Below are 24,572 nucleotides of genomic sequence, written 5' to 3' on the forward strand. Positions count from 1 at the left end.
ATACAGAAGTGCAAATGAAAATGTGCTGCATATTCGCTACGTGGTGATATACCCTGTGGCTATGTGCACACGGTGCGGATTCTGCTGCGGATCCGCAGCGTTTCTGGCCCTGCAGGTCCGCAGCAGTTTCTGCTGCGTTGTACAGTACCATTCTTTGCAATGGTAAAACCAAAAACGCTGTGCACATGCTGCGGATTTTTCCGCACGGTTTTGCTGCAGGTTACAATCCGCAGCATGTCAATTCTTTGTGCGGATACCGCTGCGGTTTCACACCTTCACCATTGTGAGGTGTGAAACCGCAGGGCTAAACCGCAGGCTAATCCGCAAGTAAACCGCAGGTATTTTGACCTGCGGATTTTTCAAAATCTGCAGCACCTAAAACTACGTGTGCACATAACCTCAATGTTAGACCTTTAAAAAATGATACAAACAAAAAAGTATCGCAAAACAAATTTTGCTATAAAACTGCTGGGTTTGAAGAATATTTAGAGTTGAGAGTCCTCTATCTACTTGCTAACACAGTACAAAGATATACACTCACTGGCCACTTTATTAGGTACACCATGCTAGTAAGGGGTTGGACCCCCTTTTGCCTTCAGAACTGCCTCAATTCTTCGTGGCAGAGATTCAACAAGGTGCTGGAAGCATTCCTCAGAGATTTTGGACCATATTGACATGATGGCATCACACAGTTGGCGCAGATTTGTCGGCTGCACATCCCTGATGCGAATCTCCCGTTCCACCACATCCCAAAGATGCTCTATTGGATTGAGATCTGGTGACTGAGGAGGCCATTTGAGTACAGTAAACTCATTGTCATGTTCAAGAAACCAATCTGAGATGATTCGAGCTTTATGACATGGCGCATTATCCTGCTGAAAGTAGCCATCAGATGTTGGGTACATTGTGGTCATAAAGGGATGGACATGGTCAGCAACAATACTCAGGTAGGCTGTGGCATTGCAACGATGCTCAATTGGTACCAAGGGGCCCAAAGAGTGCCCAGAAAAATTTCCCACACCATGACACCACCACCACCAGCCTGAACCGTTGATACAAGGCAGGATGGATCCATGTTTTCATGTTGTTTACGCCAAATTCTGACCCTACCATCCGAATGTCGCAGCAGAAATCGAGACTCATCAGACCAGGCAACGTTTTTCCAATCTTCTACTGTCCAATTTCGATGAGCTTGTGCAAATTGTAGCCTCAGTTTCCTGTTCTTAGCTGAGAGGAGTGGTACCCAGTGTGGTCTTCTGCTGCTGTAGCCCATCTGCCTCAAAGTTCGACGCACTGTGCGTTCAGAGATGCTCTTCTGCCTACCTTGGTTGTAACGGGTGGCAATTTGAGTCACTGTTGCCTTTCTATCAGCTCTAACCAGTCTGCCCATTCTCCTCTGACCTCTGGCATCAACATGGCATTTCCGGCCACAGAACTGCCGCTCACTGGATTTTTTTTCTTTTTCGGACCATTCTCTGTAAACCCTAGAGATGGTTGTGCGTGAAAATCCCAGTAGATCAGCAGTTTCTGAAATTCTCAGACCAGCCCCTCTGGCACCAACAATCATGCCACGTTCAAAGGCACTCAAATCACCTTTCTTCCCCATACTGATGCTCGGTTTGAACTGCAGGAGATTGTCTTGACCATGTCTACATGCCTAAATGCACTGAGTTGCCGCCATGTGATTGGCTGATTAGAAATTAAGTCTTAACACACAGTTGGACAGGTGTACCTAATAAAGTGGCCAGTGAGTGTATATCTTTCCTGTATCAAAATGCTGGGTTTGATGCATTTTTGTTTATTTGTTGTTTTTCACTTTGGCAACAAATGACTTGTGCAAATTCCCCCCAGTTACTGGGCTGTGGTTTGTCACAGCCTATGATAGAGTTAATTTATAAGTTGCTGTTTAGTGCCTATTAATTTACATAGAAGGTCTCCCACCCTTTTTTCATGTGTTTTTCAATGGCTTCAGTGCGGTTCCCACGGCTGTGCTGCCCGGAGAGGGATATTGGTACTGAGCTGGTGCTTGCGTCTGAGCTCTGTCATGCCGTATGTGGAGGCAGTGCGCTCTTGGGACTTGTCGGTCTGGCCGTCTGCTATAGGTGCAGTAATCGAAAAAAGAGCCGGGCGATCAGGATGGGTTGGAGAGTCCTGCTGGCCGGTGCCTCGGTCACCACAGGTGTGACTAGGGCAGAACCTGCAATTCGATAACTGCCTGGTCTTTGCATAGGGCCTCGTGCACACACTGTATTGTGGTTCCCATAGTATGTGGCTTCTTCTGTTCCTTCGTGTTTTACAATTTTCATTCTGTATGAATCATGCAACATAAAATTCATGGTGAGCACACATGGATGCTTTTCCCCATTGCTGGTAGGGAAGAACGGATCAGTGTAAACCGCACCCAGCAGAAGCCTATGCTATGGAGCCTCTATGTTCTGCATGGGACACTTGGCTGCGGCTCTGCAAGGGTTTAATGCAATAAAGTGCTATGTTATGGAATTGTACACTGTAGGATACTGCATGCCGAGAAGCCTTCATTATGGGGGTAAAAGCGTTACTTGTGACAATGCATAATATCCTGATAACATGCAATTTCAATGGAGCCATTAGGGTAAGTTCACACTAAGCATTTTTTTCTGCAGCAAAACCTGATCTCTTTGCAGGAAAGAAGCTGCAGAAAAAAAGCATGTTTCCCTTTTGTTTTTCGCAGCGTTTTTGTGGCAGTTTTGGCACGGTAGATTTGTCTCTTGTGCATGCTGATAAAGTTTAGTGTTAGAAAAAAAAAGTCCTATTCCATAGAATAAGGTTTTGTCACAAAAAAAGCGCAGCAATACATGATACATGCGGATTTGGTGCATTTTTTTTTTTTTTTTTTTTTTTTTTTCACCACCCATTCAAGTAAGTGCAGGTCACTTTCAGCCCCTCCAGCGATCAGGACCAGCGACGCTGGGTTCTAATGTAAATGTCGGGTATCCATTCCCATAGATTGTAAATTAATTTTTTTTTTCTTTTTTTTTTTTTTTTTTTTTTGCGCACTCCGTGTTCAAGCGTGCACATGCGTTTTTTTGAGACAGGTTGGACGGACCAAAAACGCAACAGGTTGCGTCCGGTGCGCCTAGGCCTACACTACAAAAAACGCATGAGCACGAAAATGCATACGAACGCGTGCGTACGCTAGACCATGCGCCCCCTTGTTAAAGGTAGAGGCGCAGGATGCATTCGCATGGACGCGCATAAAGCGCAGCGATAAAAAACACTAGTGTGAAACCAGCCTTAGGCATGGGAATCATAAATAGTAGAATTGCTTCCGAGCTTTTAGGGAATGACACCTCCATCATTTCTTTAATTGCTTTAAGAACACCTTTCCAGAAGGCTGTCAAGGCCGGGCATGCCCACCATATATGCAACATTGAACCCACATGGGCCCCACGTCGCCAACACAAGTTGGATACTCCCAGGAAGCATGGCCTGGACTTCAAGCGAGACACTGATTATTTTTTTTTTTTTTTTTTATGTATGCAGCAGTACGGTTATATTGCTGTGTATAATTGCTCTGTATTATCCCGGGGTCACACTTTTGAGAAACTCACACGAGTCTTGCGTCTCAATACCATGCACTGCCGCCAGCACTTGGACCAGAGCGCTCAGCTGCATAGAAATACATGCAGCCGCACACTCCGGTCCTGAGTGCCGGCGGCAGTGCCGGGTATTGAGACGTGAGACTTGTGCAAGTTTCTCGCAAGTGTGACACAGGCCTAATACAAACTATCAGACAATCGCAAAATCAAGTGCCCTAAGGGGACTAAATAATACAGTAAAATAAAGTTGAAAAAGTTAAAATCACCCTCCTTTTTCGCTATTCAAAAATAAAGATGTGAAAAAAATCTAAAAAATACTCGTGTCAAATTAACGCATCCGGAAAAGGAACTTAGATTAGTTGTGCCACTGCACAGCTGCAATAAATAATTTTAAAAAACAAAACAAAAAAAAACGCAGTAGCGGAGCTTTAACTGGGAATCAGTCAGCAAATGGTACGAAAGGGAGATTGTAACTGTTTTTCTGAGCTTTTCTTTTCTTGGCTCATTTATGACCACAGACAACATCAAAATTAAATGTGCAGGGAAACAAAGAACCTAATAAAATAAAACCGTACAAAATGTTTAATGAAGCACAATTGCAAAAATAATTATTTTAACCCAAAATATGTGCATTTAAATGAGAAAAAAAATTGTCTACAGCTGTTTGCAATGTTAAATACAGACTGTGCACTGCTGCCATCCATGCACTGTATGTGTTTTTTTTTACAGACCCATAGACTTGTATCAGCCCTTGCCTTCCGAGTCTGATGTTTACCATGGACTCAATAACTTACATGGCCTAGTGTGATCCCAATATCCGATCTAACTTCGGCATACTTCAACTTTTTTTTTTTTTCCTTGGACAGGCTGTGTCTGAAGAAAAAATTGGGCATGGGGACGAGTCCTATCCTTCAAAACAACGGATAGCACTTGTCGCCTGCACCTGCTGTTAGTCAGCAAGAAGAATAACCATGCATAGATGGCATCTGTGTACTGTCTGTTTTTGAGGATTCATGATCATGTAGGACTAATAGATGCGTTTTATTCATAAAAGTTTTTTCTTTCCTTTCATCCTTTACAACCCCCTAAAGGGTTAAGTAGTACTAGTATTTTCATTCAGATTTCTACTTGTTTTTTAGGGTTACTCCTGAACTCTATAGTGTGGCTGATCGCTCCCGACTTCTTGTCCAGTCAGTCTTGGATCGCTCGCATCTCCTGTGTTTTCATCTCTGTAAGTCATTTCTAAGGTTTTTGCCACTGATAAGATATTCCGATAACCCACACGATTATTTATACACTTGGAGATCAGCACCTGAGATGTTCATGTATAGAAGTATGTAGTGCTAAGATGTTAATGACCATCAGGAATTCATATTGATAGCCTGTCTTTAAAGACCCCTTTAAGATATTAGACAGTAAAAGTTCAGCTCATATTAGCCTTGTATTTTCTGTAATTTTCCTAACACCTGGAGACTGCGTAACCATCAATATTTAGGCTGTGTGCCCACGTTGCGTTTTTTTTAAGCGTTTCCGCAGCGTTTGTGCCGGCTCAGACGCTGCAGAAACGCTTAAAAGAAGCTTCTCATTAAATTTCATGTGTTTTTGGCTTTTTGTGCCAATGCATGCGTTTTTAAAAGCTCAGGAATCGCTTAGCGGCTAAAAACGCAGCATGCTCATTAATTTCCGCATTGCTGAGCATTTTTAGCCTTTTCCAATATTCCCAGAAAACGTGTGGGGGGAAAAAAAAGCTTAAAAAACGCACGTCTTTTGTGCAAGAAACGCGCGGAAATAAAACGTGCGTTTTTTGGAAAGGGGATCAGTTTCCTGAGCGTTTAAAAACGCTAATAGGCACATAGCTTCAATGAGAACATGCATGTTTATATTATTCATCCAATACCACTGAGTTCTTTATGACTGTTTAATGACAACGGTGTATGTTTATATTACCGCATAGCTCTTCAGTGCTAAAGTATATGTTTATAATTGCTGCATAATTTCGCTGTTAATGGTTGAGAAATGTCATGTTTATGTGGAATATCTGGTACCAGGAGAGTTTTTGGGCATGTCATATCCGGTGATGTATTTGTTTGGTGTAGATTGACATCTGAAGCGCTGGCCACTCAGAAGAAAGATATTATATTGGACAAATAGAATTTTTTAGTTTGTTTAACACTTGGTTATGCAAGCATTTGTTTCTAAACAATACATAAGCTGGGGAAGACTGCAGCTAAGACAGAAGCCTGTTATTCTGTGGACAGAAAGGGGACACCTTTAATGCCACAGTGTGGATATCCCAGGAATTTCTCTGTCTTCGCCGTTCTGCTTCTCATGGACGATGTGTACTATTCCTGGTGAAGTTTTTCCTGTGTAGCGTAAATACTTTACCTTTGTGATTTATATTATGCAAAAGTGTACCTAATATCACACTGTTTCCTATTTTCTGTAATCATTTAATTATTGCCATATCTGATACCTTTAAGTACTTGACAAAACAAAGTAATCCCTTCAATTCTGTAAAGGCTGAAGTTGTTTTTTTCCCTTCACCCATGACAGCACACCTGAGAGAGGGATCCGCCCCGCCAGGACAGGAACCTACTGAGATATAAGGGGCGGCACCTCTCCCCCGCTTCAGTTGGGTTCCTGTCCTGGAGGGAATCCCACTGTGACGGTGCCTATCATGGCAAAAAGGAGAAAAAAAAAAAAAGAGAAGATAGAAGAACAGAAAGGAAAGAAAAAGAGCCCAGGCCCATCCCGGCATGGGAAGAACAGGTGTCTCACCTGTAGCGCCGGCCGTCGGGTGCTGGAGGCACAGTCCCCGGTGACCCCTCGGGCTCCGGGTTCATGTGGGCGCAGGCGGAGATCCCGGTGGCTCCTGGAGAACCCGCTGCGCCGCCCTCCCCTCGCGCAGGCCCGCAACCTCGATCCCCGTAGCGGTTAGCATGGGAGAGCCGCGGGCGCCTTCCGGCCACTGACCTCAGCAGCGCAGAGGAGCATGGGTGCGCCGGCTGACGTCAGCAAAGGGCGACTGTGTCATGGCGACGACTGCGACGCTGGCTTTCTGAAGTGGTCGGCCAACGGTCGCGGGGGGGAGGGAGGAGGAGACACCCACCAGGACGGAGACACATCATTTAAAAGGAGGAAGCAGCTGCAGAACGGGCGTGCAAGATGGAGTCAGAACAGGAGCGTTCATTGTCCCTGCCTCCCTCACAACCCTCTAGCAGAAAACATGGAAGCCATTCAAGCAGTAGTCACCCCAGCCGCAGGTCGGGGGACTCCTCAAGGTCCAAAGAGCACAGGTCGCATGCTCCGTCGTAGCCTCCGAGTCCGGTACCATTGATTATGGGTGGTGAGTAATCTTCGTGAATGTTAGTGTTCTATTAATATGGGTTCCCTGATGTATGTTTGCCCCATAGGAAAAGCCTAAAAAAGCGGGAAGTAAGAGGAATAATAGAGACTGTGTGCCATATGTAAAACTCCCCTAGCAAGAGACTGGCAGAAAGACCTCTGTGCCAGTTGCATTCAGCGATCCATGGCAGAAGAAGCGCCTAGATTCGCAGCTAATCTTATATCGGCCCTTAGGTCAGAAATGGAGGGTTCAATTAAGACATTGCTGAAGAAAGGGAGAAAGGGTAAAAAGAATCCCCCTAGAGTTCCCTCAAACTCCTCTTCGGCCTCCTCTCAGTCCAAACAGCCATCCTCCTCAGACTCCTCAGACAGTGACACGGGGGGTAAGCCATGTTTTCCTGTTGAAGACACGGATGCTCTCCTAAAGGCCATTATGACAGCAATGGGCCTACAGGAAGAGAAAGCGGCTAAATTCCTAGAGGACGTTATGTTTGGGGGACTTCAAGAGAGGAAAAAGCGGACCTTTCCAGTAAATGAAAAGATCCAAGCGCTTATTGAGAGAGAGTGGAGGAAACCCGAGAGATCAGGGGCTCTTCCCTCCGCCTCTAAGAGGCGATACCCCTTTAAGAGGCGATACCCCTTTGAGCACAAAGATGCGGAAGTATGGGAGAAAGTCCCAAAAATTGACGCAGCAGTATCTAGAGTCTCCAAAAAATCAGCCCTGCCTCTGGAAGACTCGGGTTCTCAGGGACCCGCTAGACAAAAAAGCTGATTCTTATTTAAGGCATGCATGGGAAGCAACAGCGGGAGGATTAAAGCCGGCGATAGCAGGCATCTGCACAGCTCGATCCCTGATGATTTGGCTGCAGCAGTTAGAGGAGAGGCTAGCGTCAAAAGTCCCACGGGAAAAGATATTGGCAGATATGTACGGTACCTCCTGCATGGGGCAGCAGCTTTTTTTTAGCAGACACCGCGGCGGACTCTGAGGTTGACAGCTAGGGCGGCAGGGTTGTCAAATGCCGCCAGACGTACTTTATGGCTTAAAGGCTGTCCAGGTGATCTGCAATCAAATGCCAAACTGTGCTGTCTTCCCTGTGATGGTCGATTGTTATTCGGGAAGAACTTAGATGATATCCTGGAAAAGGCGAGCGATAGGAAGAAAGGCTTCCCCAGGTTCCCGACAGACCAGAGGAGACAGCCCTTTCGGAGAGGAAGATTCAATAGGGGTCGTCCTCCGGCCGATAGAAGGAGATGGGAAGATAAAAGGAAGAAGGAGTCGGGATTTATGTTTGGTGGAGGCACCTCCACTTCAAAGAAATCTCCACAATGACGCCAGCATTCCGGTAGGGGGGAGGTTGGCACTCTTTTCCCAGGCCTGGGAAAAGGTCTCTTCCAATACCTGGATCCTAGGCATTTTAAAAGAAGGCCTAAGAATCCCCTTTGTTCGCGAGCCAAAAGCTGTGTTTGTCATAACCCCTATCAGGAACACAATCGAAGAACAGTCTGCTTTGGAAACAGAGATCCTGAGCCTGATAGAAAAGCAGGTCCTTTGCGAGGTCCCAAACACACAGGAAGGAAGGGGATTCTATTCCCCCCTTTTCCTGATAAAAAAAACAAAAAAAAAAAAACGGATCAATCATTCAGGACGATCATAAATCTCCAGAGGTCTCAATCGGTGGATAAGAAATCAAACCTTCAAAATGGAATCGGTGACTACGGCCTTAAAGCTGCTACATCAAGATTGTTTTATGGCCCTAGTCGATTTAAAGGATGCATATTACCACATCCCTATCCATCCAGGTTACCAAAAATATTTGAGTACTGTAGCTCTCTATACTCAAGCACTTCCAATTCAGAGCTCTTCCATTTGGCATATCTATAGCCCCGAGGGTTTTTACCAAGATCATAGCAGAGGTAACAGCCTTCCTCCGAATACAGACACGATACAGTCATACACCCTACTTGGACGTGGGCAGCTCAGAAGACCACTGCACAGCTGAGCCGTGTGACCGACACCCTACAGGAATTAGGGTGGATAATAAATTTCAAGAAATCAAAACTACAGCCCCTAAGAAAACAGGCCTTCCTGGGATTTATCCTGGATTCGGAACAGCAAGCATGTCTGCTTCCGGATACCAAAATAGAGAAGGTACAGAAATTGGCTTTGGCTGCCCGAGACAAACCTTTTATGACTTTGAGGGAGGCGATGTCTCTACTAGGTACACTGACTGCCTGTATTCCGGCGGTCAGGTGGGGTCAATTTCACACCCGTCAGCTCCAGAGGCAGATACTATCAGCACAAAGATCGCTGAGAGGGCGTTTAGAAGGAAGACTGGAGCTTTCCTTAGAAACCAGGGACTCTCAACTGGTGTCTGGACAGTACAAACTTGGCTTTGGGAATGCCTTGGGACAGACAGGCGACCGATGTAATACTAACAGATGCAAGCTCCTCGGGTGGGGGGCACATCTAAGGGGTCATGTAGCCCATGGTTCCTGGAGGCCTCAAGAAATGGGGGTATTGTCCAATCTGAGAGAACTGTGGGCAGTAAACTAAGCCCTAAGGCCTGTTTCACACTTCCGTTTTTTCAAATCCGTCAAAATCCGTTGTTTTCCGTAAAAAAACGGATCCGCCATTTTTTGCAGGATCCGTTTTTTTTGTCCCATAGACTTCCATTACGGTTACCGCGGATCCGTCAAAAAAACGGATCCGTTTTTAAAAAAACGGATCCGTTTGCATCAGTTTCCGTCAAAAAAACGGAAACGGATCCGTTTGGCGGACACAAAAACGGAAGTGTGAAACAGGCCTAGGCCGCCTCATTCCCCTACTCGGGGGTCGCAATGTCCGCTTCATGTACGCCACCGTTACTTTGTTGTCCGACATCAACCACCAAGGGGGGACAAGATCACACTCCCTAATGAAGGCAGCGAACGACATTGTGGGCAGAACGGAACAACACCTACACTCCTTAACAGCCTTGCATATAAAAGGGGCAGAAAACCTAGAGGCCGACTTCCTGAGCCGCAATACTCTGAAGCAAGGGGAGTGGGTTCTAAATCGGTCCATTTTTCAAAAGATAACACTGCTTTGGGGGAAACCGGTGATAGACCTCTTTGCCAACAAGCACAACAGACAAACAGAGAGGTTTTGCTCACTAAATCCAAGAGAAAAACCATGGGCAGTGGACTCATTGCAGATTCCGTGGGACTTCAGGCTAGCCTATGCGTTCCTCCCCCCCCCCCCCAGTGGCTCTGATCCCAACGGTGGTCAAGAAGATCAGGAACGATCAAGCCAGGGCGATCCTAATAGCCCCATTTTGGCCAAAAAGGCCCTGGTTTGCTCTGCTGCGAAGGATGTCCCTCTCCGATCCATGGGTTCTGCCAGAAATTCTGGACCTACTAGCTCAGGGCCCAATATTCCACGCTCAAGTCAAAGGATTCCATCTGATGGTGTGGAATATGAAAGGTCGCTTTTAAGAGATGGAGGGTTCTCTCCCGGGTTGGTAGCCACCCTGCTAAAGAGTAGAAAACCAGTGACGACCAATATCTACGGCAAAACATGGAATAAATTCCTGCAGTTCCTAGGTAAGCCGTTAGGACAAGAACCCCCAATTAATGCCATCGTGGAGTTTTTACAATCAGGATTACAGCTGGGGTTAGCGGTAAACACTCTTAAAGTACAGGTATCTGCACTGGGAGCACTCTATAATTGCAACTTGGCAGCAAATAGATGGGTAGCCAGGTTTATCAAATCCTCCCATAGGTCTAGGCCTATCCCAATACCCAGAATAGCCCCGTGGGATCTAAACCTGGTACTAGAGGCCCTTACAAAAGAACCATACGAGCCTTTACATCAACTACCCATAAAGTACCTGACTCTAAAGACGATCATTTTAGTGGCCCTCACTTCGGCCCGTAGAGTAAGCGACTTGCAGGCTCTCTCAGTAATCCCACCCTATACACAAGTTTTTCCAGGATAGGGTGATATTAAGAACAGACCCCGCTTATCTGCCTAAGGTAGCATCAGATTTTCATTGGGGTCAGGAGATTATCCTCCCATCCTTCTGTGATAATCCAAAGAATTCAGGGGAGGAAAAATTCCATTGTCTGGATGTTAAGAGAGCCCTGCTAGCATACATATCTGTCACTAACCAGTGGAGGAGGTCCCAGTCCTTGTTCGTAGCATTTCAGGGTGCCAGGAAGGGCTATGGGGTTTCAAAAGGGACTATTGCCAGATGGATTAGGGAGGCCATTAGTGTAGCCTACACAGCTAGTGGTGGTCCGATTCCTGACGGCATCAAAGCTTATTCCACCAGAGCTGTGGCGACCTTCTGGGCTGAGAAGGCAGAGGTATCGATTGAACAAATTTGTAAGGCTGCTAACTGGGCCTCACCCTAAACCTTCTTTAAGCACTATAGATTAAATCTATCCTCCTCTGCTGACTTAACCTTTGGTAGAAGAGTGCTGCAAGCGGTGGTCCCTCCCTAAGGTGTTTTGAAGTCTCCAAAAATCCCTCAGGTGTGCTGTCATGGGTGAAGGGAAAACCACCATGGTTACTTACCGGTAGCCAGTTTTTCCAGAACCCATGACGGCACCCGTATATTTCCCCCCCCCCCTTTTTTTCACTTTATGGGTGTGCACGTTTAGTAGGGTGCATTTGTGTGATGTGGTGTTGGATTAACATGTAACTAACCGGGAAGTCCTCTCAATGCTCTGTAACCAACTGAAGCGGGGGAGAGGTGCCTCCCCTTATATCTTGGTAGGTTTCTGTCCTGGCGGGGCGGATCCCTCTCTCAGGTGTGCTGTCATGGGTTCCGGAAAAACCGGCTACCGGTGAGTAACCATGGTGGTATTTCCCGAAATGCTTCTATGCCTCTATAATGACAAACGCAGCTGGTACTCGCCCTCGCTGGGTCCAGTGTCTGATTGTTTACTAGCTGCAGCAGTGCCGTTACAACTACAGTGCACGAGTCAGCACTGCAGCCAATCACTGAGCTACGTGGCTAGTGCCATCTACATCAGCAGAGCTCAGTGATTGGTTGCAGCAGTGATGTGCACAATACTCTTGACTCGAGTATTGGCCGCGTCTGTTTTAGTTTCAGTAAATTTTTATTTAGAAACTTATTAAACCAAGTCCAAGTTATGAACTCCTATGCAAGGGAGTGTAAACTAACAATTTAACATACATTCAGTAAACTTCAAATAATATAAGGGAAGACAGGACATAGACAGGGGTAGGCAAAGGCACATAGGATTTAATTATACGATATCCAATAATCTATAATGGTATCATCAATAACCAATCCAGGGCGTTTAAAGCGGTTATGCAACCCACTATTGTAGGATCATATATGAATCCCGTCCCAGGCCATGACCAGTTCTCAGTTGGCTACAGAGAGAGCCTTAGTGCGTCATCCAGTCGAGTATCTGAGTGAAGCTCCATCCAGGGATGCCAAACCCTGAAAGAATCCCATGTGTCGGTTCTAGTTTCTTCTATTCTTTCATATAACATAATGTCTTTCATCTTCTTTCACCATAGATACTGAAAGTGAGGGCGACTTCCACTTTGCCACAATATGGATTTTAGTGGCCATACATAAATAGTTTACCAGCTTCTGAAAGCTTTTTGGATGCCGGGAAGGTCTGGTTCCCAGTAAAAGGCTAGAAGGTTCCAGTACAACTGGTCCACCATGCATCTGTGCTATCAGACGCTTCACCTTCTCCCAAAGTCCAGAAACCACCGTAGAAGACCACCAAATATGTTTCATGTCACTAGATAATCCACAGCCCCTAAAACAGTCTCCCGAGACATTAGGAAAAATGCTATGAATTTTTTCCGGTACATAATTGACTCTGTGCAATAGTTTTAAGGAGGTCTCCACAAGAGAAGTCTGGTGACTACCTTTCGATAGGGTGTCACAGCTACGATACCATTCATCAATTGACTGTTAAAACCCCAGATCCTCCTCCCATTGTAATGTGGCGCCCCTGAGGGTTCAGTCGCTACAGAGGTACTGCACCTCCTCCTGAGGTGTAGTATCCCACTCCCCAGGTAAGATGGTAACACCTGACCAGACTCCAGCACTACATCCAGCACAGACACCTTAGACCACAGAGCACCCTTTATGGCAGCTGCTTTGGATCATGAAGGGTGGTGGGTGGAGCTTAGAAACACTAGAGGGGAAAGCTGACAGGAAGTTATGTCAGACTCCCCTACGGGGGAAGGAGGGGAAAGGACGTTTTGCATCAGCCTCCTGTGAGCTCGAGCTGCTAGCAAGGAAAGAGAAGGAAAGAAGGATCAGTTGTTCATAAGGATAAGAGCGGAACGTGAGGAGAAGAGAGACTGGGAATTAGGGATAGTACAGAGCCCTTTCCTAAGTTTAATGCGCCAAGGGTGGGCGCTGGTATCCGAGGCGGTGTGTGATACTAATGATCCTACAGCAGAAACCGGAGGAATAGAAGTTGTGACCACTTTATTCCCACCTAAGATTCGAAGATGCAGCTTTAGGGGAAGTGGGCTGAAATACGGACCTGTCTGCAGAGGAAGGGTTAATGTACACTGTGCTGGACATGAACTGCTGTAAATGAAGGTGGGAGACAGCTAGACAGGGGAGAAGGTTGTTGTAGTACAGGGTTCTTGCCACTAGGGGGAGACCTAGGACAGGAGAAGTGTATTACTGCAGTTTGGCCACAAGATGGGAGTAGAGAGCTGTGAGGAAAGGACTGAACATCAGCTTAGGGCTACGAAACTGCACAGTTATGAGGGGCAGGGTTACAAGGACTCTAGGGGTAATTCCCAAGGAGGGGGATAAAAGGAAGACAGTTCTAGAAGCGGTCAATCCAGGAGAGGAGAAGACTAAAGGGAGAGGTGGACAAAGAAGAAGCTCCGGAAGGGACTGGCAACAGAGACGGTCAGAGGGTGGTCCTGACGGGAGATACCCCAGACAGAGAGAGCCTGGGGTACCACAAGATGGACAGACTCAGACGGATGAAGCGCTGTGGTGGTGGGCTTAGGGCAGCCACACTGAAATAGCCGCAAGAGACGTCAAACAGGAAAGGAAGGAAGTGAAGGCCTATGTGCGGAGTCGAGCAGCTGCTGTGTGGTGCTGCGGGTCGTCGAGAGGACGGCCAATAAAGAGGACCTGTTGGTCGCACTACAGTCTCTGTCTCCGTCTGTTCGCGGCGGTAATAGGACCACTTCCCAGTCGGCTCACCTACCTACATTTGGCGTAGTCAGCAGGATCATCGCCGCCAATACTCCATCTTCTGTGGTAAGCCTGCACCGAAGATCCAAAGGACCCAAGCTGAACGGGTTGAAGAATTTCCCTGTGGATTACAAAATTGGACTGTGACCAGGATTGTCGGTTTTCATCAGGCGGATCCGGAGCGGAAAAGGACTTGACAGAAAGACTGTGGCACTCCAGTGCCAGAAAGAAGCACAGGAGTTTGCAGCTACATTGGACAATCTGGGACTATGTTGCACCCGCCCCTGGGGGGAGCAGCTTACATCTGGAGACAGCAGCCTCCTCATGCTGGACCCTGGAAGATGGGTGGAGAGGCCGACCAACGCCCCACCCGAGAATGGGAGTGGCCCGGGTGAAGAGGCTGGGTGCGGCTGCTTGGCGCCATTAAGCTTCTGGACATCGGACGAAATGCGACACTGCAGCTGCCGTGGCCTCAGATGCCTGGAATGGAAGTGGCGTCAGGAGATCGAGTCCCTTCGGGAGAGCTGCCCCTGGGAGCCACTGTCGGTACCCCGGATGCCTATCAAGGAGGAGGAGCGACCCCGGACCCTGCTGAAACGGCCGCTGGAAGAACCGCCATGGAGTCTCCCCGCAGAACCACCGGGCCTGGAGGCTGGCATTGCCAGACGGCGGGGTGAAGATCGTCTGTTGCTGGAGGAGCTGCGGGATGGTCTGTCGGGAGCCGCGGCGCCGGGGAAGGTGAGCGTCCCCCCGGCTCAGCTGGCGTCACCGCAGGCAGCTCCCACTCCCCCACCTCGTGCACAAGCCAGGCCCCACCATCGGCTCCTGGCCTCCCCGCTCGGCCTCCTGCCCTCCCGCAACCTCGGCTCTGGATGATTTTGTGGCCCTGACGGGGCCGACCACCGTTCCTGACCACGACCCCTCGCCATCCCATCCCGCGGCGACTCCTGCCACGCTCCACACCCTGGCGGCGGCCTACCCATCTTGGCCTGCCACTGCCACGGTCCCACTCCAGTTTGCCGCGGATGCCGGGCCGCCGGCCTCCGCAGCCTCCTTGCTGACAGCCGTGGCCGCCGCTGCTCCATCTTTGGCTGCGGCCTACACCGCAGCAGCTCCGGCTTGACTTGTGGTGTCGGCCGTGGCCTGCCTGCTGACGGCTACGGCCGTCTCTACCCCTGCTGCGGCTGCCGGCCGCGGCCCGCTCGCTGGGCTCTGCGGCCTACACCGGACCCTCCGCCTGGGTTGCGGAGGTCATTGAGCAGAAGAAGGCCAAAGAGCGGGAAGTGTGGGTGCTGCTGCACGAGAAGGGGGAGGCAGCCACGTCTACCCCTCGATCATATGGCCGGCTCATGCACACCAACACCGTAAAAGGTTACGAGTTTATTCGGGACCTCGCAACCGGCCACAAAGTCTATCTCAATGTGGCTTCTGTTAAGCACGGGCGGGCTGTGTGGGAGGGAGACCTGGTCTTCTGTTACAAGGAGTACTGCCCCCGCGGCTTCTATGAGGTGGCGGTCAGCGCATACCCCGAGGGGTATGAGCCCCCAACTGATTGGCGAAACATCGCCCGCCAGGAGGTGGCCCGGAGTATCCTTCAAAATGGACTACCGGGACTGCCGTGCGCTGTTGCCTTGGGACAGTTTGACGTCCTCAAAGCGGGAAAATATGCCCACTCCTGATGAGGCAGGGATGCAAGGGAGGGGCAGTGCTCTCCTTATAGGAAGGGGGAGCACCAATGTTCATGTTTTGTAAAAAAAAAAAAAAAAGTTGTCTTATTTGAAAATGCTGAAGTAAAGGAAAAGTTAAAGGCGGTAGTATTAAAACATAGTATAGTTGAAAACTATGTATAGTATATAATAGCTGATTTGAAATGTTATTTGCATCTAAAAATGAGAATGTTCAACAGGTCCCGGGTACTAAAGGTACAGAGGAAAAACGCCGACCATGACTATTTAAATTTGACAGGACAAAGAGACAGGCGGAATTCTAACAGACAGCGATCCATAGGTCAAGCCCGAATACCACGAACACCCCAAAAGGAAAGGGAGGACGCTGACGATTACCTGGTAGGTTAGGGCCTCAGTCATTGCGCTCCAAATTTGCAAAATGTCACAGGACGGGAGATAAGTGGGAAGTACGCACCCGTAGAGGAATCTGGGTGGTCTTAGCCCAACCAGACGGAATTGTCATAGTGGCGTACGCGCCAGTGGGTAGCCGTAAGCTACTCAAAGCATGGTTGCTCCCAGTTTCGTTCAGCCCCCGCGTAGCGCGGGCCTGGCTCAACAACCGGTCCGACAAAATAAGGTGGGGAAGTTTCAGAACGGAAAAAAGGGGAATGAGATTGTCGAGGGCGACAGTGGTCAAAGGAAGGGGGAGTGTAGGGGAAGTGGGCTAACATATGGACCTGTCTGCAGAGGAAGGGTTAATGTACACTGTGCTGGACATGAACTGCTGTAAATGAAGGTGGGAGACAGCTAGACAGGGGAGAAGGTTGTTGTAGTACAGGGTTTTTGCCACTAGGGGGAGTGTTGTGAGTTCATTTTCCCCTTCACCGTTGATGTCTGATGAACTCCCTCTGCTGGTGAGGAGAGGTAGTGAAATTGATTGGGTTGGGAGGAACCTGTCATCTGAACAGGTGGAGCCTGATTGGACACCCGGAATCACTGAGTGGATATAAGGCAGCCGACGCCCTACAGGGGTGCTGGTGATCCTTTCTGCTCTGAGCTCTTGCAAACCAGTTCAGTACCTGTCTTCTGAAAGCTAAGTATTTGCTCTCTTGTTTTTCCATGAGATTGTGTCTGTTTACTTAGTGTTTGTGTTCTGTCTGCCCTTGTTGGTACAGGCTGAGCTCCATTTTTGTCTCTGGTCAAGTGGATCTTTGGCTCAGTCTTCAGAATATACCTGAGTGCTGATGTAGTGATTTTGAAGTCTAGTGACTTTGGGGCCTTTTTTCTATCAGACGTGTTGGACATTATTTTGGCAGAATTTTTGCGGATTGCAGCCAGCATTTTTTCTGTCCTTTCCTATTTAGTTAGTTGGGCCCCATTGTTTGCTCAACCTGTCTTTCTGTCTGTGTTTGTGTTTTCATCTGCTTTTCACCGACAGTACATGTTGGGGGCTGTCTATTGCTTTGGGGTCTGCTCTGGGGCAGTTTTGGATTTCCCCTTTCTTTCTTTGGGCTTATTTAGTTCTCCGGCTGTGAACGGGGGGTCTAGGGCACCGTAGGAACCCCCCGCGGCTACTGTTGGTTGTGTGAATAGGATCAGGGGTCTGCAATACGATAGCTGCCAACCTCTCCGGTTTTCTGGACTTGGCTTGTATTTTTGTTTTTTCCTCCTTCGGTGACTCATTCATAACAGGGGAGACCAAGGACTGGAGAAGTGTAGGAAGGTGTAGTACTGCAGTTTGGCCACAAGATTTGAGTAGCGAGCTGTGAGGAAAGGACTGAACATCAGCTTAGGGCTACAAAACTGCACTGTCATGGGGGGCGGGGTTACAAGGACTCTAGAGGGAATTCCCAAGGAAGGGGATAAAAGGAAGACAGAGTTGGTCAGTCCAGGAGAGGAGCTCAGGAGAGAAGACTAAAGGGAGAGGTGGACAAAGAAGAAGCTCTGGAAGGGACTGACAGCAGAGACTGTCAGGGGGGTGGCCCTGACGGGAGAAGCTGCAGACAGAGAGAGCATGGAGTACCACAACACGGACAGACTCGGACGGTTGAAGCTCTGTGGTGGTGGGCCTAGGGCAGCCACAGTGAAAGTCGAGAGAGACGTCAGTCGGCTCACCTACCTACACGGCAGCAACGTGTGTGAGCTGGGACATGATTGTATGGAGTCCCCGAAGCAGGATACAGCTGGCCGTTATACGAGTGGAGTTATAAGTAACATCAAGAAGGAGGAACTTGAGTGTAATTCAGAACTACAAGTACTTCAGATTAGTGCTAGAAAGGAGACATTCAGAACAGGCACACGCAAGGGAGTGCTGGAAGGGTTAATTCCTTCTGCCTTGGAGTTGGCTGAGTCCCAGACCTGGAGGCTGCGGCACTGAAGTGGGCACCTGTCTGTACCAGAAACATGAGTAAAAGCATTGGAACTGCACTCAGCTGTGTCATTGCCTTCTTCCTGCGCCAACCTACTCAGCACTGCTACGTCCCTGTGCCTAACACTACACCATCTCCCTCAACACCTACTACTACTGCCCTGGGACCACAGCTCTGCCTGTGGAGAGCTATTCCATCTTTGCTGCCTTATACCATCTGTCCCAGAGGATCTGCACCGCAGGGTTGGCTTAACACCTTCATTGCTGAGTACCACAGGTGGTGTCACGAATTATCTACCTATAAACTTTATTCAGCTTCATTCCACCTATTTTACATGGACGCCCAGGGCCACAGACCGAGTCACCGCCACAGCGACACATCCCTTTGAGACACCGGCCTAGTACCGAGGTGATTCCCACACCTGCCCTGGGGGTGATCCAGTAACATATACTTCAGTTTTTTTATCATTTTGTGGAGAATTATAGCATAGATCAATGAGGTCGTTCCCCTACCCAAAGGGTCATTTAGACATTTATTTTCAAAACTTGATGTCCTGAGAGTAGTATCGCTCGGGAGGATATGCTTTGCAAAGTGGAAGATCTGGTTTAATCGCATTACCTCCCTAACTGGAGGTTCAAATTCTTGTAACAAGTTCCTGTCTGTCAAGTAAGATATTAAATGGGGAACACAAATGTTTAAGTATACGAATACCTTTCAGCTTCGACCAAGAAAAAATTTGTGACTCAAGGCCTGGCGGGAACATGGTGTTTTGTAATATAGCTGTCAGGTGAGAGAGGCTAGATTGTAAGTTATATTTAAACCGGACTTTCCTCCAAAGAAGCAACGAGTGGACTGTAAAAGGAGCCACATTCATTAACCCCCGTGGAAGTCGGCCTAATAAAGAGAATGGTTTAGAGAGAAATGATTTCAGAATAACCCATCTCGACTATTGGGATATGAACACGTACTTATTAATTGAGCAATCCGTGCCGACTTGTAATAACGTGTAAAATTAGGGAGGGATAAACCCCCTTCTTTTCTGTGATGGAACATAAGTTTTTGAGCAATTCTGGGTTGTTCTCCTAGCCAAAGAAACTTGGACATCATAGAGTGTAAATGAGTGAACGTTCTGGCTGGTACCATAATTGGGAGGGACCTAAATAGATATAAGAAGCGAGGCAGTGATACCATTTTTAATTCATGTATTCTGCTGAGCCAGGATAACTTTGAGGAAGCCCATCTATCCAGGTCCCTCTGGAAGTTTTGGATCAGTGGAGTGAAATTCCACCTAAACAGAGTTGACCTGTTGGCTGTTAAGTTGATTCCCAGATATGTTAGATAATGTTCTTTGTGTATAAACCCAAAATGGGATGCCATTAGTTAGTGCTCTATCTTAGGAAAATTTACAAACAATGCTTCGGATTTATCAATGTTAATTTTTAACCCTGAGATCTTCTCAAATTCGTAAAGGAGGGAAAACAAGTGAGGGAGTGTAGTGTGGGAACTTACTAATATTAGCAGAAGATCATCCGCAAAGAGGCTGAGTTTATATTGGTCTCCCATATTCTCAGGGCGCAGGATATTCTGATCTCTCCTTATTGTTTCCGCAATGGGTTCCATTTTCCAAGTGCAAAAAGAGCCGGAGATAGACAGCCCTGCCTGGTAGCACTCTGAATATTAACCCCTTAGCGACAGAGCCAGTTTGCAGCTTAATGACCAGGCCAATTTTTACAATTCTGACCACTGTCCCTTTATGAGGTTATAACTCTGGAATGCTTTAATGGATCCCGCTGATTCTGAGACTGGTTTCTCGTGACATATTGTACTTCATGTTAGTGGTAAAATTTCTTTGATAAGTCTTGTTTATTTATGAAAAAAACCGGAAATATGGCAAAAATTTTGCAATTTTAAAACTTTCAATTTTTATGCCCTTAAATCAGAGAGATGTGTCACACAAATTTCTTAATAAATAACATTTCCCACATGTCTACTTTACATCACCACAATTGTGGAAGCAAAATTTTTTTTTGTTAGGAAGTTATAAGGGTTAAAAGATGACCAGCGACTTCTCATTTTTACAACAAAATTTACAGAACCATATATAATTTTTTTTTTTTTTTTTTTTTTTTTTTTTTTTGGGACCACATCATACTTAGTCATTTTGAGGGGTGTACATGACAGAAAATACCCAAAAGTGGCACCATTCTAAAAACTAGACCCCCTCAAGGTGCTCAAAACCACATTCAAGAAGTTTATTAACCCTTTAAGTGCTTCACAGGAGCTAAAGCAATGTGTAAGGAAAAAATTAACTTAACTTTTTTTTGCAAAAAATTTACTTCAGAACCAATTTTTTTTATTTTCACAAGTGTTAAAAGAGAAAATCAACCACACAATTTGTTGTAAAATTTCTCCTGAATACGCCGATACCCCATATGTGGGGATAAACCACTTTTCAGCACACGGCAGAGCTCGCAAGGGATAGAGCACCGTTTGACTTTTTCAACGCAGAATTGGCTGGAATTGAGATCGGATGCCATGTTGCGTTCGGAGAGCCCTTAATGTGCCTTAACAGTGGAAACCTCCAACAAGTGACCCCATTTTGGAAACTAGACCCCCCCCCCCAAGGAACTTATCTAGATGTGTGGTGAGTGTAATATCCACACGTTATGAAGAATTCAAGGTATTAAACTTTAGATATGTTTTATTCTTCGTCCTCCAGCACACAGCATAACAGTTGCATTCCCATGCTACCCAGAAGTGAAACTGAAACTTCCCTTCTCATCCCTCTTGTCTCCACCCCCCAAGTCCCATAAGTCTGGCTTGCTTAAAGAGACAGATCTAATTATTATACATTACATCATCCCCTTTTTTTTTTTTTTTTCTATAAATAACCCATATTACTGATAAATGCAACAACATGAAAACGTCCAAAAAAATCATATGTCCGTTTTGTCTTATTTGTTCAATTCCAAAACCAGAGAAACAAACAAAAAAAAAAAACAAAACAAACAAAACTGTAGTTACACTTCTTCAATAAGCCTCGATGGAGCTCTTCTCTCTCGTGTAGGATAACGTCTGGGCTCATTGAGAGGGTTCATTATTGATGGACCAGCTACCTCTTGTTGGTCCGCTCCACCATCGGATATCAAATCTTCCACCAAAGAGAGTTCATTGTCATCATTCTGCGGTATGACTTTAAAATATGAAGAATTTTGCGTTATGGAGTGTCCATCTCGTTCAGCTGTGATCATGCTGCCTTTCCTTTTAGTAACATAATATTTTGCAGGACCATATACAGGTGAGGTCTTGTTGGTTGGTCTTTGACGTACCACCACGACATCCCCTCTTTCGATGGCACTTGACTGTGTCCTTCGCCTTCTGTCTGCATAACGTTTCATGGCTTGTTTGTTGGAGAAATCTGTGGATCTCACTGAGGAGTCACTCGGTCGGGGATGGCTGGTCACATCAGGGTATACGTATACGCAGGGTTCTGCTGAACATTAAATGAACTGGAGCAGCATTAGTAGTGGAGTGTGGCGTATTGCGGTAATTACGCATGAATTTGTATAATGACTGTTTCAGTGGGATGTGCTCCAGACTCGCTGCCTTGATACGTTTCCCCAGAGTGCGCATAAAACGTTCCACAATTCCATTGGCTTGCGGCCAGCAAGGTGTGATTTTCCTGTGATTGAATCCCAAGTATTCAGAAAATTGTGTAAACACATGTCCATTGAATGGAGGTCCATTGTCTGTTTTAACCACTCTTGGAATACCATATGCCGAGAAAATGTCGTCCAGCTCTGGTATAACATTATTAGCAGATGTTGAAGAGATAAATGAAATGACAGGGTATCGAGAATATTCATCAATTGTTACGAGAATGTATTGGCCATTTGGCAATGGTCCATATATATCGACTGCCACTTCCTCCCAGACAGCAGTGGGTAACGGAGACATTTGTAATGGCTCTAAGTTTGATGATGGAGTGATTAATTGACAAGTAGAACAGCGTCTAATCTTTTCTTCCACCAAGTGATCCATATTTGGGAACCACACTTTTTCTCTGAGTAACTTCTTTGTGCCAACAATTCCTAAATGACCTTCATGTGCTATCTGTATGACTAAGTTACGCAAAGTCTTAGGTACAACTAGTTTGGTACCTCGAAGAATGAGGTGTTCTTCAGTGACTGATAATTCCTCACGTACGTTTGAGAATAGTTTTAACTCTTTCAGATCAATCTCAGAATCAGGAAATTTTTCCTTTTGAATTTCATGCCACCTTCGATTTTGGATGATTTGTATTAGGGCACAGAGTGTCTTGTCTTTTGTTGTTTCATTTATAAATTGATCAAGAGAAAGTGCTTTTGGCACGGCATGATCTGTAACAAAACGTAGGTATTCTTCAATGGAGGAATGCACAGGTATATCATCATTAGTAGGATGTCTTGAAAGATAATCAGCCGGATTGCTGTATTTTCCATGTTTGTGAACAATTTTATAGTTGTAGTCCTGTAGACGTAGGCCCCATCGTTCAATTCGTGCAGGCATTTTGGCTCTGGGATTTCCAAAAATTGTAAGAAGTGCTTGATGATCTGTGACAATGGTGAAGGGAGCTCCATAGAGAAATAAGTGAAAGTGTTCACATCCCCAGACAACTGCCAAGCTTTCTTTTTCAGGTTGAGAATATTTTCTTTCAGTGTTTGTTAAACTCTTACTTGCATAAGAAATGATGTGAGGATTTTGATTGTTATCCTTGTACTGCGCTAGAATAGCACCCAGTCCTACGGGACTGGCGTCCACAATCAGTTCAGTTCGAAGGGCTGGATCAAAATAAGCCATAGTGGTTGTCGAGCAGAGTTCATTTTTAATTGTTTCAAAAGAGGCCTGACCGTCTTGAGACCATTGAAATATACAACTTTGTTTTGTAAGTTCCCGTAGTGGATTGCTGATTGTTGAAAAATTCGGAATATATCTAGCACAGTAATTTGCCATTCCAAGGAAAGAACGCACTTCACTGGCATCCTGTGGAATTGAGGCTGTTCTGATAGCTTCCACTTTCTTGGGGTCTGGTTGTACTCCTTCTGCCGAGAAGATGTGACCATAGAATTCTAATGAACCCTTGTCAAACTCGCACTTCTCTTTGTTTAAAGTGATTCCAGCAGAAAGCAGACATTCGAAGATAGCATATAGAGCACGATTATGCTCAGCTTGAGTTTTACCAAAAACCAATATGTCATCACTGTAATTAAAGGCATTTGGAATGTGTTGAATGACACTCCTTATTGCATCCTGAAAAATTTCTGCTGCTGAGCAGACTCCAAAAGTCAATCTTTTGTATCTTCTGAGGCCCACATGGGTGGAAAATGTGGTCAAGTATCGGGACTCTGGACTCCGTTCTAATTGATGATATCCCTTATTGAGGTCGAGCTTTGAGAAGACGGTGGCTCCATTTAATAAATGAATAATGTCATCAATCGTAGGTGAGATATGTCTTTCCCTCTGGATAGCGGTGTTGGGCAGGCGCATGTCAACACACAGTCTCACTTGATCAGGAGTCTTTGGTTTTGGAACTACCACAAGTGGAGAGACCCACGGAGTGGGACCAGTAACAGTTTCAATAACGTCCTCATCCATGAGCAATTGGAGTTCCTTTTCTACCTTCTGTCTCAGGTGAAATGGAATACGCCTGTGAGGCTGGGCTACTGGACGAACATTGTCATCCACATGAAGGTGTACTTGAGAGTCCTTTAGTTTTCCCAAACCACTAAATAGGGAGGGAAAGCTGTTCACCATAGTTTGTACATCCATATCCGCAGGGTCAGTTATGGTATGAATAATCTGGATGAGCCCTAGCTCCAAGGCAGTGTGATAGCTGAGAAGACAGCCTCCCGATCCTTGTAATGTGTGGAAAGTGGTTTTCTGCCTGTTTTCTTTATATCTAATTTCAGCATCAAATTGTCCCATTATAGCTAGAGGTGTTTTAGATCCATAAGGAAAAATTTTAGTCTGACTCTGCACTTGTTGTAAGACTGGCCTTGTTTTCAATTGTTCATATGTAGTGCCATCTATGATATCCACTGAAGCTCCTGTATCTATTGTAAAGGTAATGTCAGTGTTGCAGATTGAGAGTGTACTGAACCAGTGACAGAGGTAGTGAACACATAGTTCTCAGTCGCAGACATTTCTTCTGTGTCCTGATTTATCACTTTTACATCTGCAGATTTTGTCATAGGCAGCGGAGGCTTGTAGTGCGCTGATTTGCAAACAGCTGCAAAATGATTCCCTTTTCCACATTTACTGCAGGTTTGTCCCATAGCTGGACATTTGTTCTGGTGGTGAGGGAAATCCTGTCCACATCTATAACATTTCTTCTGTTTCTGGGCTTGTTTGTCTGGTAAATTTTTCTGTTTG

The 24,572-nt window shown here is 46.3% G+C and overlaps 1 protein-coding gene across 6 annotated transcripts in view; it reads left to right on the top strand.

The window, feature by feature from the left end:
* The first annotated feature begins 1,829 nt into the window (after positions 1-1,829).
* The window catches only part of LOC141059940 (G-protein coupled receptor 143-like), a 106,214-nt gene continuing 83,471 nt past the window's right edge, over positions 1,830-24,572 (top strand). For 2 of the 6 annotated variants that reach the window (XM_073556164.1, XM_073556165.1), the window contains exons 1-2: positions 1,830-2,179; positions 4,718-4,809. In XM_073556164.1, the coding sequence (XP_073412265.1) occupies positions 1,951-2,179; positions 4,718-4,809 (321 nt within the window). In that variant the 5' untranslated portion in view covers positions 1,830-1,950. The other 4 variants (XM_073556163.1, XM_073556167.1, XM_073556166.1 and 1 more) reach the window with 4 other exon arrangements.

Source organism: Dendrobates tinctorius, unplaced genomic scaffold (assembly GCF_039654945.1).
Source record: "Dendrobates tinctorius isolate UK_male_01 unplaced genomic scaffold, ASM3965494v1 ptg000231l, whole genome shotgun sequence".
NCBI classification, from domain to species: domain Eukaryota; kingdom Metazoa; phylum Chordata; class Amphibia; order Anura; family Dendrobatidae; genus Dendrobates; species Dendrobates tinctorius.